The 14667-nt window shown below is 39.9% G+C and overlaps 1 protein-coding gene across 1 annotated transcript in view; it reads right to left on the bottom strand.

Moving 5' to 3' along the window:
* Positions 1 to 1182: 1182 nt before the first annotated feature.
* The window catches only part of BCL11B (BAF chromatin remodeling complex subunit BCL11B), a 90650-nt gene continuing 77165 nt past the window's right edge, over positions 1183 to 14667 (bottom strand). The window contains 2 exon segments of the mRNA XM_032188659.1: positions 1183 to 2938; positions 2940 to 3505. Coding sequence (XP_032044550.1) covers positions 1493 to 2938; positions 2940 to 3505 — 2012 coding nt within the window. The 3' untranslated portion in view covers positions 1183 to 1492.

The raw sequence follows: 14667 nt of genomic DNA, 5'->3' as shown, positions 1-14667 counted from the left end.
AAGCCATTTTTCTCTTAACCACAAACAAAAGCTTTAAAGTGCGGGTCAACATAATTAAAATCTCTAGCCATAATTGTCCACTGTTTGTTAATATTAGTCATAATGGGCTTTGAAAATTTTTAAAATTTGAAAGTAGAGCAGGTGCATTTTTCTTTACTTTTTTTTTTTTTTCTGTCATAATGCTTTTCTCATAATACAACTAACTTCTGTTCCTAATTAAGTCAATGGGAAAACTCTTAATGACTTCAGTAGAAGCAGAATCTTGCCAAGATAGGTAGATCAACTAGAATTTATTTTTTCCTTTCCTTGTAGTGCCATTGTACATCATAGAAGATAGTTCTGGTATGTCCATTCACAAAACAAATGACTATGAGTTGAGATTTTTCATTGAGAAATTGCCACTTGCCCATCCTCTAGTAATTATTTTAACTACAGCAAATCTGGACTAAAGGAGAGGCACATACAGACATCCTGGACTCAGAAATGTGTTTGTGCAGTTTAAAATGAAAAAAAAAAGGTGGCATTTGGCTCCTATAAGGTTTGAAAAGATTACAATACTTGAGATGTACTTTTACTGTCTCTGGGAAAAGTGGCAGGCAGGGAAGAAGGAAGGAAAAAGACCCCCAAAAGTGACAAAATGGCACCGTTCTGTTGCCATAGCTTTAACAACAAAAAGAAACTATCTTGTAATAATGCACAATTAAGAATGTTACTCTTTTTTGAATGTAGCTGCAGTCTGCACCTATGTCTTTTTAGCTGGCATGACTGTAATGATGAAATCCATCTATAAAAGGCCTCTATCGTTAGTAACATTGTCAGTGCTACATAATCCACCCAATTCCAAAAGAAAGTGCTAATTTTAAAGATTGTTATCCGCTGTACAATTTTGTTTTCACTAATCTTCAAGGTTATTTAAAAGAGGAAAGGAAAAAAAAGGGAGGTGGGGGGAGGGTTTGGAAAGAAAGAAAGATCTCTGTTAAAATGCTGGCTTCTTCACAAGAAATTACACATGCTTAGCTTAAATTTCAACAAAGCAGCGGCCCAAAAATTATAATTTAAAAAGATATGTTTCACCCCTACAATGCAAGTAATCTCAGGCTACGACTGGGTAAAATTAAAAAGGGATACCCAACAAAATTTTAAAAGAAATTTAAACAGAAAGAATAAAAAAAAGTACCTGCACATGCCAAAAAATTACAAAAACCCAATAAATACAGAAATTATTGCACAGTTAAAAGGCTCCACAATTTTTACTGCCTTAATCAACCCTCGGGTTTAATAGAACTTTGTAGACACAGGTTATATTTAAGTGCCAAAGTCTGGCACCTACCATAGTTATGCTAAGTTATGTTTACGGAGGCAAGTTAGGTCATCTTTTCTCAGTTGGCAATAGTTAAACTGTACAAATAAAATGTTACCTAGACCCCTGAAATTTAACCTAGCGGGGGGGAAGGAGGGGAAGGGACGGGGCGGGCGGGGGTGGGGAGGGGGCTTAGCTTCTTTCTGCCTGCTCAATTTTGACGTCATTTGTCAGCAAATGTTCTCCATGCCACTTTTTCATGTGTTTCTCCAGGGTGCTGTAAACACTGAAGGGCATCTGGCAAATGTCGCAGCGGTAGACCTCCTTCCCTATCTGGCCATGCGTTTTCATGTGACGTGTCAGCTTACTGCTCTGGGCACATGCATAGTTGCAGAGCTCGCATTTGTAAGGCCGCTCTCCAGTGTGGCTCCGACGGTGCACCGTCAAATTGCTGCAGTTCTTAAAGACCTTGCCACAGTACTCACATGTATCGCTCCTGCGCCCTTCCTTCGAGCTGGGTCGCCCGGGGCCCGGACCGCTGATGTGGGGGGTGCTGCCTCCGCTGGCCGTGCCGCTGCGCCCTGAGAGCCCCCCATCCAGCATGTCCCCCGGCGGGGTGGAGAAACGCAGGCTCCCGTTCTCTGACGAGTGCTCAGAAGAGGTGGCAAAGGGGGATTGTCGGGAGTCTGTGAATCCTAGAAATGGATCCTTCATGAAGTGCCTCGATGCTGCGTACCCTACCAGCCACTGGGAGTAAACGTTTTCAGAAGGTATTATTGTTGCTGGTGGCAAGTCCAAATCTTTCTCAACCTTTATTCTTTTAGATGAGTTGTTTAAACTGGGGCTCGTGATAGGTGTTGGCTTGCGAGGGAACAAGTTTGGGAAGGGCTCACCTGGGCCAAAGTTTCTTCCATTGACCGTCCCTTCCTCGGTGCGGTCCAGCTCTCCTACCACCGAGTCTTCATCACCTGTGTCTCTCGGACAGAGGTCTCGAGGACACAAGTCTCGCTGGTCAGAAGACCTTTTCATGAAGCTACTCCTCTTCTGTTTCTCAGCTAGCATGTCGTTGTATTGCTGGATGGCACCAAGACTTACATTCTCTATGACTTTTCCCAGGACGAGGGACTTCTCATCTGGCAGCGATTTGGAACCATTTTCTCGGTTACGACTCAGTTCTGAGTCCATACTGAAGCTTGACTCTGGCCTGCTCTCATTTTCCAGCTCCTCTTCCTCCTCCTCCTCCTCTTCCTCTTCTTCATTGTCATGGCCCAGGGAAGGATCGCTCTCATTCCTGAAATCTGTCTCACCGGATTTCAGTCCCTCTCCAGTGAGTTCACTTGTGCCTGGCTCAGGAGAACTCGTGGTGGACAGTCCATCGTCTGACCTGCCTGTCATGGAGCCAGCTTTATGCATATGCGTTTTCATATGACGCTTTAGCTTGCTGGCCTGGGAGCAAGCGTGGTCACAGAGCTGACATTTGTAGGGCTTTTCTCCTGTGTGACTGCGCCGGTGGACAATAAGGTTACTCTGGAACTTGAATGTTTTCCCACAGAATTCACAGGACTTGCTCTTGGCCTGAGGCTGGGGAGGCGTAGTGCTGCTGGGGGGCATGGGGGGCAGTGGCGGGGTGCTCAAAAAAAGGTGATTTAGGACTTGGCTGGAAAGGATTCAACAGGCGATGCATAGGGTTGGTGCGACTGGGCGAGACTGGCGGAGGGGTGGAACTGTTTCCTGCCAGCTCTCGAAGCCTTCTGGAGAAATCCATCGCTGGGGACTCAATTGCCATGGGGTTTAAACGCATAACTCTGTCAAAGGCACTGGGATGCTGGGCAACTAACCCCATTTCTTCGGCACTAAGGCGATGTGGATCCAGATGATGACGAGGTGGTGGGCTGAACAGTGGAGGCGTGTTTGGGAGCCGACCCTCACCAAAGCCTGGGTGTTCACGCAAGATGGGTCCTGTCATCCGTAGAAGATTGAAAGGGTTGTTGTCTCCAAGGAAATTCATCAGCGGGGACTGTGCAACAGTCTCTGGTCCCAGAGGAGGAGGGATGGTGATGCGTGGAGTAAGGGAACTGTTTGAAGGGCTTGTTTCCAGGTAGATGCGGAATCCATGTGTGTTCTGAGCATGCTGAAGCAAGAACCAAGCGCTATTAAAAGGCTGCTTGCATGTTGTGCAAATATAGCTTGAAGGCTCATCTTTACCTATAAAAGAAAAACAGAAAGAACACTCAAAAAATAATACGGTGGAGAACATTTTAATACAGTTGGCATGCACTTTATTTTGCTAACACATTTCCTCCTTGGCATTTCTGAAAGAAGGACTTAATTGCAATATATTGACTGATATAAATTGTTGAACAACACATTTACTCACCACACTTATTCACTTAACATGTATGACAAATATCACACATATGCACTCGTGCTATATACATTTATATCCTCCAACTTGCAAATAAAACCTTTTATGACGCATGAGGATCCAAATTTTTTCATGTGTTTATTCCACAAAAAGGAATTTGTTTCAAGGGATTTATGGCTACATGTGAAAGTCAAAGAAAATGCGGTATAGTAGGTTTTATGGGGCACCTGCAAGCAGCTTCGGTATCATTTTCACTGTTTCACTTTATATTTTTATATACTTCATGCACCAATCCCCTGAGATCTTGCTGAATTTAATTTATACATGTTTCAATCATGCCAGCACTTCCATTTTTAAAATGCTATGTAAGTATTTAGCTGCACAAGTCCTATCTGAGTCAACAGGAGCTTGGAAAGTGTACCCTTGCATAAGCCACTTTGACATTATTTTTGCCAAAACACCAAGAAGTCATTCAAATGAAACATCCGGTAATCAAAGCCGACAGCACAGTTGCAATTAACAGTAACAAATGTCGGGCCGTGCTTCAACTGTGTCCCAAGAATTTCTGAGCCTGAGCCTGCCCTCCAATACAGTAACGCTCACTGGAGCCAAAAACATTGTTCTGTTTGCCTTTCTAGCCTCTTTGAACAACTGCATAAAGGTGGAAAGCATTCCTTTAACCTTGATTCAGCTTTACATAAAGGACAGGTATGGACAAGTCTGTGCTAGAGTCATAATTTTGCTAGCTAGAAAATTCCAGTCCCAGGCACAGTATAAACTATGTGCTATCTTCAAAAAGCACTTTCCCCCCCCACACACCCCCAACTCTTTTTCTATGCCTCTGAAACACTGCGATAAATTTATAAATAGCTGTCAACCTGAACATCATGATCCAGGATTTATTTTTTTTTTCTTAAAACAAGGGAGAGGTATCCTGAAAAACAACTCCCCACTTTGGAAAATCTACAAGTAATTTCTTGCAGGACAGTTTGTTTGTTTATGAAAGCGTGCATTTTGACCCCACTGTACCTAAATGCACTGAACGTCTTGCAAGTTCAAAACCTGGACCTGTCTCCCCTCTGTGTCTGCATAGCACCCCAAGCCCCCCAGCCTCCCCATCCCCACCAGAGCGTGGGTCCAAAGCTTAGCTGTACAGCCCATGCCTAGATGGGGAAGTGTGATTCAGAGCAAGCCATTGCTTTAGTTTGAAAAGGGAAAAGTTTATAAGGTGAGCAGAACTGTATCATCAAAACTACCTTTGTGAAGAGAAATGACTCATAGCAGTCAAAAAAAATAAAAAAATCTGGGACACACCAGGAGAGGAAGGATTGCTGCTGGCTGAATTCTCCTCTTCTAGCTGTTGCAGGAACGGCTGCTGCTAACAAAACCTACAAAACCCTAGACAAGAAGACTAGAGGATTATCTGCCTACCTATCAGCCTGTCAGTCTATCTAATCTTGTCACCAATGAACATCCACAAAGGCGTAAATGAATGAGCATCTATCAGATTGGGACTTATATACAAAGGTATGTGATAAATGTGGTGCAGTTCCTCCCACTCCTATTGATTTTGCAGGGCTGTTGCTGCGGATAGCAGTTTCAGACCCTGATTTCAGAGAATCCAGGTGTGTACAGCCAAGGAAAACTCTGCCCAACGCCGCGGGCATGTCCAACTGACACAGCCCCCACACCCAGGCCCTTCATGCCGTGTCGCACCGAATGCGCTCAGTTGCTCTGATTAATCTCTAGCAACCACTACTGAAGAAAAAAAAAAAAAAGCCTGGGAGCTGTGTTCTGCTTGGAAAAAAAAAAGTGCCCATAACTGCTATTGACACTAATGAAAGCTACATACAAACACTGAAAGGAACTGATACATTATCCCTTGAAATCTACTCAGCACTCAGGCAGTTAGGGAGTTTTATGTCAGCTCTGCAGCCAAAGCAACAGTAAATGCTCCCATTATTACTTCAAATATTTAAATTTCTGTTTCTTACAGAAATATGATGAAAATGTCTAGACGTTTAACTTTTCTTGCCCAGCAACATGTGTAGTATAAAAAGTGACAGAAATCACTGAAGCAGACTAAAGTATATAACATACTCTGTCAAAAGCTTTTTTTAACAATATGTTTTACCTCAGCTCACCCTAGAATAGATTTTAATAAAGCCCTTTCTGAAGTGTGATATAATAGCAAATGAAGTGCAGCATCTTACAAGGTCATATATCTTCAAATTAAAGAGTGCTCTGCACCCTTCACCTTCATTTTATCCACTCTAATTAATCGATTTATTACCCACAGCTGTTTGATTCTTTCATTTTTAAAGTCACAGCACGCTTTCTTTTTTGTTGTTTTTGTGTTTTGTTTTGTTTTGTTTTGTTTTTGTGCGTGTGTGTGTGTGTGTGTGTGTTTTTTTCCCCGTTAAAAAAAATAATGTGAGTGTGCGTGTGCATGCATTCTCCTTGCTTAGCTCAAGAGCTGACAGGAGGAAGAAAGCAGCTGTGCATTAGATGGCAACAACAGCAATGCGTTTACTTCAGCACTGGCACATATGTAAGGAGAAGAATTCCTGAGCAGGCTGAAGATCAAGGCCAATCTAAAACTGAAATGGCTGATTAAAAAAATTACCTTCAAAATGGCAGCTGGCTGGATTCTTGCTACTACACGTTATGAGGAACTGAGATGGTTTGTTTTGTTTTGTTCTCCAAAACTTCACCTCCATGAAATCCAAGTGAGGAAAGTAAAACCTCTCCTTTTTAGTTTTCTTTCAAACAGAGCAAATTAGTGCTATTAGTGATGTAAGATTTACAAGCTAGAAGTCGTAGAACAGCCTTCTCTTCCTTTTTTGTTTTATTTAGCTTTTATGCTCCTAAACACTCATCTTCAAGAGATCCCTGTACAACGGCAAAATTAACTGCAGGCTGCCTGGCTACCAATCTCTGACTGCTCTATGAGTGTTTGTATGTGTGCCTGTGTGTATGTATACATACACATATATATATAAAATTTCACAACCCTCAAAGACTCTCCCCAGACTCCTCCTTTAAAAAAATATAAAATACAAAAAAAAAAAAAAAAAAAAAAAAAAAAAAAAACACTTTCATTTCCATATTATCACTTCATGGTTATCTTGCCTAGAAGTTGCCCTGAGCAGTATAGATGCTCACTTTTAAGAACAGAACAATGTCAAAAAGTCTTTGAAGATCCACTCTGAACATTTTTATATTCAAAAACTCACTAAATATTTTAAACATGCCCAGAAACAGCCACGTATTGCTCGAGAATGATCCTTATATTTAATAATGCAGTGCACCTACACTATAAAACTCTTTGTTATAAGGCTACTTTTGATATATGGCTATCTTACTCCCTAGCCACCTGCACTGAAGTCTGTCTAAATACCCACTTTATGACAACTAGTCATATAGGCTTTGCCATGTGTAGTCTTTATCGCTTTAGCATGTGCTTGACTTTGAGCATGGGAGTAATCAACACCAGAGAAACTTAAGCACTGGCTGAAGTGCTCTGTTGGATAGTGATGAAATTATTCATGTGCTTAAAGTTAAGCACAAGCCAAGACTTCATTAAAACTGTTCAAGGAATTGCACATGGATTCAACCCTCCAGTCTGTAAATAGGCTTGATTTTAGCAACCAATGGCTCAAGTATAATTTTTTATCTTTATGTTGTGAGAAGGTATGATGAGACATCCAGGCCACAAACCCTGAGTACGTTGGCAGTGGTGGCTTTAAGACTGCACTAAATATGAAGTACTATCACTGGAGTTCAGGCACCTCATAGGTTTGTAGGGCTGAATCCTACTGAGATTCAGGTTCAGAAATCTTGACCAATGCTAGCAAAGACTATGAAATTAAAGAAGTAAAGGACCTTAATAGCCTTAAAGGTTACTCTGGTCCCATTCCTGAGCCAAGGGATGTCCATATCTTTGCATCTGTTCATACAGATGATGGATGCTCAATTACCCCACTTCGAAGGCCACTCAAATGGAGAGTCTATAACTTTTTTAAGTCTATCGCATTCTCTCACTTCTTTACTATATGAAGGTTGCCCAGTTGCCTAATCTAAACCTTTATTTCTGCAATTAAAGATGGTAATATTGTTTCCTACCTACATGGACATGAAGAACACAGGAAACAATTCAGTCTTCTTCTCATGGGCCATACAGATATCATCCAGCCCAGTGATTTGCAGTTGAGACAGTTCATGTCTTTTAGCAACCCCTTCACCCAGCTCAATTTGGAAATATCAACTGGGAGAGAATCTACTGTGCCTGTCCACTGGGTAGTCTGTGGCAATGGTTGACTATACTTAATGTTAAAAAAAGCTGTCGTCTTTCTGATTCAAATTTCTGAGTTCAACTGCCAGCTATTGTTTTGTTATTTTTTTATCTGGTATATTAAAACCCCCCTAGTATTTTCTCCCAAATTAGGTCATTATAAACTACAAATTTATTGAACACTCACCTTTTCTGCTTATTGTGACATAAGATGGTCTCTTCCAGAAATATTAAAATGTGTTCCCTCCATTACTGCATGACAGATTATATTCCATTCAAAATGTCAAAGCCATAATGAGCTTTTTTTTCTGTTTCATGAACAGCACAAAACAAAGGTAAATTTGGATTCTGCTTGTCAAATTCTGTCCTTGTGGAGGGCACTAAGAACACACAGGTAGGTTTGCCCAGGCCAGAACAAGAGTTGCCTGGATCTGTGGACATTCATCCCACTGCAATGGCAGCCTGACTTCCCTGACTTATCTGTCCTCTGCAGTCTGGCTTGTATCACACAGTGATATGCAGATCCTCCCTGCCCAGTTGGTACATGACTTTCTGTACACCCTGAATGCTGAGCGTCTTTGCCCCGGAGATAAATTTCCCTCAAAATATCCTCAGTTATTCTGGATACCATCAAACAATAATCAGTGTGAGATAAGAACTGCTGAGAATTCATTATTTTCTGCTGGGCTACAGTGACATCCAGTGCCTTACAAAGCTTCCCCTCAGCATGCCTGAATAATTGCATTAGCTGTAACAGAGAATGAACTCCCTCCGACTTTTAATCACCCACCCCTAGCCCCTGCCAGGAGGGGCTGCACTGGATACCAAGCCAGGTCCATGTAACTACTGGCATTCTTTACCTCTAGCAATACTTTCCAGATAATGTTTCTGGTTCCCTTTACAAAGTTACAAAAGCAGCAATAAAAATATTAAGGAATTTTAATGCTGCTTTACTGCACCTTTAGAAGTTCAGGAAAAGTAGAAACTTGGAAGCTTTAAAGAAAGGACACCTTTTATTGTAGCACTCAGGAACAGACATGTATCAGGTTCCTACAGTCTTTCCACCAATATTACTCTCTTCTCCCACTTGATTTTTAATGAGCACTTAAATAATTACTCCTTGTTATTACGATGGTTACTCTAATAATACCAATAAATGTAGCGTAGATGCTCCATAAAAAACACACCTTTAATTGAATTATTATTAAATTAAAATGCCATAATTGAGAACACTAGTTTAACAAGTCTCCTTATAAGACCAGCTGACATTAAAGAGAAGGGTATTAAATACTAGAAAGATTTAGTGCTTCATACTGAAGAAAATATATGCTTGTACGTGGTTTGACAGGTCACCTAGACAAGGACCAAGTACTTTCCAGGTGCCTGCAGTATGGATCTGCAGTGTGAACTATTTTGGTTCATAACGAATGCATCATCAGGTATGTAAAAATATCTGTAATATAGGTCCAAAACAAAGCCATTACCTTCACTGTCTTTCTGCTGAAGAGGTTTTATAAGCCATATTACCATTTAAACTATCCAAGTTAGCAAGAACATTTAGTTACATAGTTTTATGATTGAATGCTGTTGAATACTATAGCTGAACGCTCCCAATATTCTGGGGGAGTTTTGCCCTCCCTGCATTCCTTAGGGTGTTTGGAAGTGCTGCTACCTCCATTTCACAGAGGGACTGACAGTCTTCACTAAAGAGACTGAGGTGTTAAGTTCAAGACCAAGTGGGAATCACCACTGCCAGGCCAACACCAGTCATTAGCTTTAAACACCAAATGCAAAGGAACTATTTCCCTTTATACTTCTCTTCATTTTAATTTGGTTTTGATAGCCACACGAGCTGAAGATGTAAAACAAGTGCAACTCCTCTACCCATCCCCAAAGCTAACACAATGCATCCATCCCTACACTGCACTGCCTTCTCTAAAAAGAGGGCTCGAGAGAGACTTGCAGCACTTCCTGCTGAGGGTGACGGGGACTATCACCAACAATTCATAAAGTAAGCATCAACTGGCGACAAAAGTTGGTGCTTTATAACTTAGCAAGACGCCTGCAGTCTCACAACCTAAGCACCTCCAATTCTTCACTCAGATAAACAGCCACACTCTCTCATAAAGCTCAGCCGACCTGAAGTGCATCTTAGTCAAGGAGAGGAGATGAAGGTTTTAGTTGCAAGAGCCCAAGCATGAGGGGCCATAGAGCCTGTCATCATCTGGAAATGGGGAATCTCAAGATGAGGTCGGTGAAAGGGAAGAATGTGACAGGGGAACAAAGATTAAATGTTTTTAAGAGGCGGATGGAAAAATAACAGTGTCTGAAGGAGGCAAAGTAACTGAGAAGTGTTACTTCTCACTAACAGAATCCTGTCTCATCCCATACTTGGCCCTGTTCTCTTTTCTTGCCTTGTCCTTTGAATAGCCTATCTCCTCCAGTGCCATCTTCAAATGGAACAAAAATCACGACTTCTTGCAGTATTCTTCTCCCACACACTGCCTGCGTGCTTTACAGCCTTCCCCATCCTGTTCCTACCTTGACTACTGGGACCGCGCGTTCTCTACAGAGATTATGCAAGAAGATTCATGCCAAGAGCACCTACAAATCCCACAAGACCCTCTTATTCCTGGCTCTGATTTTAATTAGCAATGTGAATGTACTTGAGAGCTTTTTCCACCTGTTGAAAAAGATCTACAATAGCACTGGTTGACACCCCTATTGAAATATAATAATATTACACTAATATTAGTAATATGCTTAAACAATTAATTATTTATATGCTAAGGCCAACTGTCAAGCTCTGCCTTTGCTGTATTAAATACTTTGGGGAGTCTGTCTTGTTTTCTGAAGCCACTTGTGCTTTTCAGTAGTGAGGGCAATGCTGATCATATTTAGGAAGAACAGAAAGTCATCTCTTTATCATTCTTTTAATAATAAATATATCTTTGCAAAATAACCTATTTTATCATGAATGGAAAACCTAAAAGATTAATTGCCAATCATATCATCAAGAAGTCACACCATCATGCTGTTTATCTACAGCCAATCCTCTCACAATTCCAAGAACAAAGAGCATGAATCCTTGAATGACTGATACCTTAAAATCATACTCTTAGCCAAACTCTGATTTGAATTACCCTGCTATGAATTCAAAGTAGCTCTGAACCACCACTGCAGCCTTCTGAGTTTTTCCACATAAGTTATACTAGGTTAACACAAACAAGGATCTTAACTAGGCTTATATAATAATAATAAAAGTCATAATTTTTTTTCATTTAACTTTCCCCAGAAGTATTTTATATGTCCTCCCCAGCATTTATGCTTACAAAAAAAGGAGTTGCAGGCAGAATACAGCCATGCATAACACAAACAGATGCTTCCTGCTTCTTAATGGACACAGGCGACCTTTGGCTGAAGATACAGCTTGTGTTCAATAGTCCCATTTTCTATGAGACTTAATCATACCTCAGAACTGTACTGCCAGATTCACATAAATGAGCCAAATGCACAGCTCAGTTTAATTTCTAGTGCATTACAAAATGGCAATATTATATTTTTAGGTATAAAATGTCAATAGTCATTTTGGGCAACTTCCTTCTGGATGTCCAATTTCTCATTCCTTAACAGAGCTTGTGGCTTACTGGAAGTTAATGTTCAGCTTACAGAAGTGTAAGGAGTGCTTTTACTTAGTAAATAAAAAAAAAAAAAAAAAAAAAAAAAAAAAAAAAAAAATATGCATAGCAAAAACTGGACTCACAGCAAGGAATTTTTACCCAGAAGGACTAGGAAATAATAAATAAATAAATAAATAAATAAATAAATAAAAATAAAATGGAAAATAAAAAATGTTTGCCATCTCTGAACACCTTCTTCTAATTGGTGTTAAATTCTAAAATACAAAGGCAATTTATAAAACCGAGAAAGGGAGAAGTGTGAAAAGTAAGGAGCAAACAGGAAAATCAATATCAAAAGATCAATAGTGAATGAGTTAACTTTTAAATTAGCCCTTTGTGATACAACTGTTTCAATTGACTCCACCTTTAGCATCCAAACAGCTTTGTGTCTTTTAGTTAGTTTCTTTGAACCATCAGCTGGCAGATTGTAAGGACACTTTACAAAACTACTGCATAAAATAGTGAAAACCATCAGTGAAAATGGGGAACATAATACAGGGGGGTAACTGTACCCACTGTACAGATGAAAAGACCATAGGAATACCCCTGGCTGGTGGTTTTATATGTAGGATCCCATTTACTGCATTCATGAAAAACCCTTGTACTGCTCAAGGACACTTTTAGGCCTTTTCTTTGCATAAGGTATTCAAATGCATTTGAAATAATGTCAGTCTTTTCTACAACATATGAAATATGCCAGCAGCTTCCCTTTAAATCGGTTTCCTGTAAGTAGTTTTGTTTGAAAACTGGCAAGTGCTGGGATTTTTTTTTTTTTTTTTTTTCCCACAGACTTTTCTAAGGTGCCATTTTCTCCTCTTACAAGCAGGAATTCTGAGTAATCTGAATAGGAGCTTAAAGGAGGATGCATAAAGGAAATTGTCCATGTCATATATGGAAAATAAAGAGTAAACCAGGAAACAGTAAAAGGAAAAAAAAAAAAATAGAAAAAGCCAAAGGGTGAAAACAAATTTCCTTCCCTTTTCTTTTTTTTTTTTTCTTCCTTTTTTTTTTTTTTTCTCCCCAGGAATACTTCAGTCTGTTTTACTACAACTATTTCTTAAGGGTATTAGGTGCCTATTCATAGTTAGTAAATGAAATAGCATTTTTGTTTTAATTCATTGCTTCTTTAACAAATGCTAACTCCCATCTCTGCTTCTTTAAATCCACAAAATCTCCACGTTCAATCCTAAGAAGTAATATAAAGGCTGTAAATCTTGTTTTAATGGAATGTACATTTAGCTATGAGGAGATAATTGACGTTATGGAGGGCCTAGATGCTGAATTATATAGGTTATCTAATACAAAGGGGACTCATTACTGAAGCACTACAAACAAGTAGTAATATATGTATATTGTTCTGAGTGGCGTTATAGCAAAAGTGTTCGGGTCTGCAGGGATTTATAAAACACAAGAAAACAGCAGACATGCACTTGTAAATTTGTCTCATTTGTCTCTGAAGTTAAAGGTTATTCCCTTGATCTGAATTTGTAATAAAAACATGCTAGACTAAGGTTTGTGGAGAATGTTTGAATATGTAAATTGTGTATAATGATAGGCAATTATAGGGTAAAAACTGGACCTTATGAATGTTACAGAATTGCATGGAGCATCAAAGTATTTTCCTTCAGATGAAATATTTATCTTTTATGCATGTTATAAGCACTTTTTCAAAGGTATTCAGCAACCTATTTGAGCAGAGAGTTGACAAAAATCAAACCATTACAACCGACTAAGACTGTGGGCTTATGCACAGGAGAAGCCACAGCTTTTTACAAAATATACATAATAAATCTCTTGAACTAATGGTTCCGGAGATGGATCCTCAAGGACAAGTTCCACTGATTTTCACTCTCTTAGATGAAAGCTGGTCAGATGTTTCTGGATTTTTTTAAAGAAGATTTGGGGGTGGAAGCGTGGGGAGGGAGGCTGGGGAGGGTAACTAGGTAAGAATGTGTATTTTCCTGGACTGATTCAAAGAAGCCCTATTTCCCCTTCAGTTAGTTGGCTGCTATTTTCAGGAATTAAAAAAAAAAAAAAAAAAAAAAAAAAAAAAAAAAAAAAGGAAAGAAAGGATGCTGCATCAAGATAGGCAGGAGTAAAGCCGAGAGATGATACTGTAGTTTATGTTACTGAAGATAAGGTTTTCTCCTTCTCTGAGCACGACAGTCTGTTCAGGTTAACCAACTGCAGTGTTAGAATAACTCCAGCCGACTTGTCACAGAGTACAAAAGTCATCAGCAACTGAATGTTCTTTTCTGCACCGCAATTAAGACGAATCAATACGACGTGCCACAAATGGTATTTTACTCTCAATAAGAACTCGGGCTGAGTTTATTCAGAATATTTTAGCGCTTCCCCAGGGGATTTTGGTCCGACGCAGATGGCAAATAAAGTACTCAGCCTAGGGCTAGAGCACATTATGCTAATTCTAATGTCAGATGTACTTTAATATACAGCTCTATTTAATCACCCCATTATTTCACATTTCCATATGAAAAACCTGCGGCACTTCTGCAGAGCTTTCACTCTGCGACAATGCCAGCTTCCTTCAACTAGCTCCCTGCGAAACAGAAAAGAAGACTGGTCATTCTCGCCAGTCAAAATGTTACAGTTTCAAAGTTTCAGTATTCCTGAATTTAAAGTGGGTCTTCCAGCGCAATTAGCAAATCACTCTGCTAGAATGCTGATATGTACAAAATGCTAAGGAGGTGTGATTAAAAAAAAATAAAAATAACAGCCCTCCCTCTATGCTGCATCCACTTGTGCACACAGACATACGCAGGCACACATCTCAAGTCTGCTTGCAGAATAGGAATAATAAAAATAATGAAAATATTTTCCTAGTGTAATTCAACCTATATTCTCACCACTTGTCACCAAAACACTGCTATTCCTGGCTAGATGGCTTTCGTTACTTAGAAGAACAGACATGGCTGGCACAGCTGCCAACCTACAGATGTCTCGGAATAAGACCTTCCTTGTGTATCAATAATTTTTGCCTGTAACAAACTACACCTCTAATTAGATT

This window comes from Aythya fuligula, chromosome 5 (genome assembly GCF_009819795.1).
Source record: "Aythya fuligula isolate bAytFul2 chromosome 5, bAytFul2.pri, whole genome shotgun sequence".
Classification (NCBI taxonomy): Eukaryota; Metazoa; Chordata; class Aves; order Anseriformes; family Anatidae; genus Aythya; species Aythya fuligula.
The sequence above is the reverse complement of the archived record's forward strand: the minus strand, read 5'-3'. Positions and strand labels throughout refer to the sequence as shown.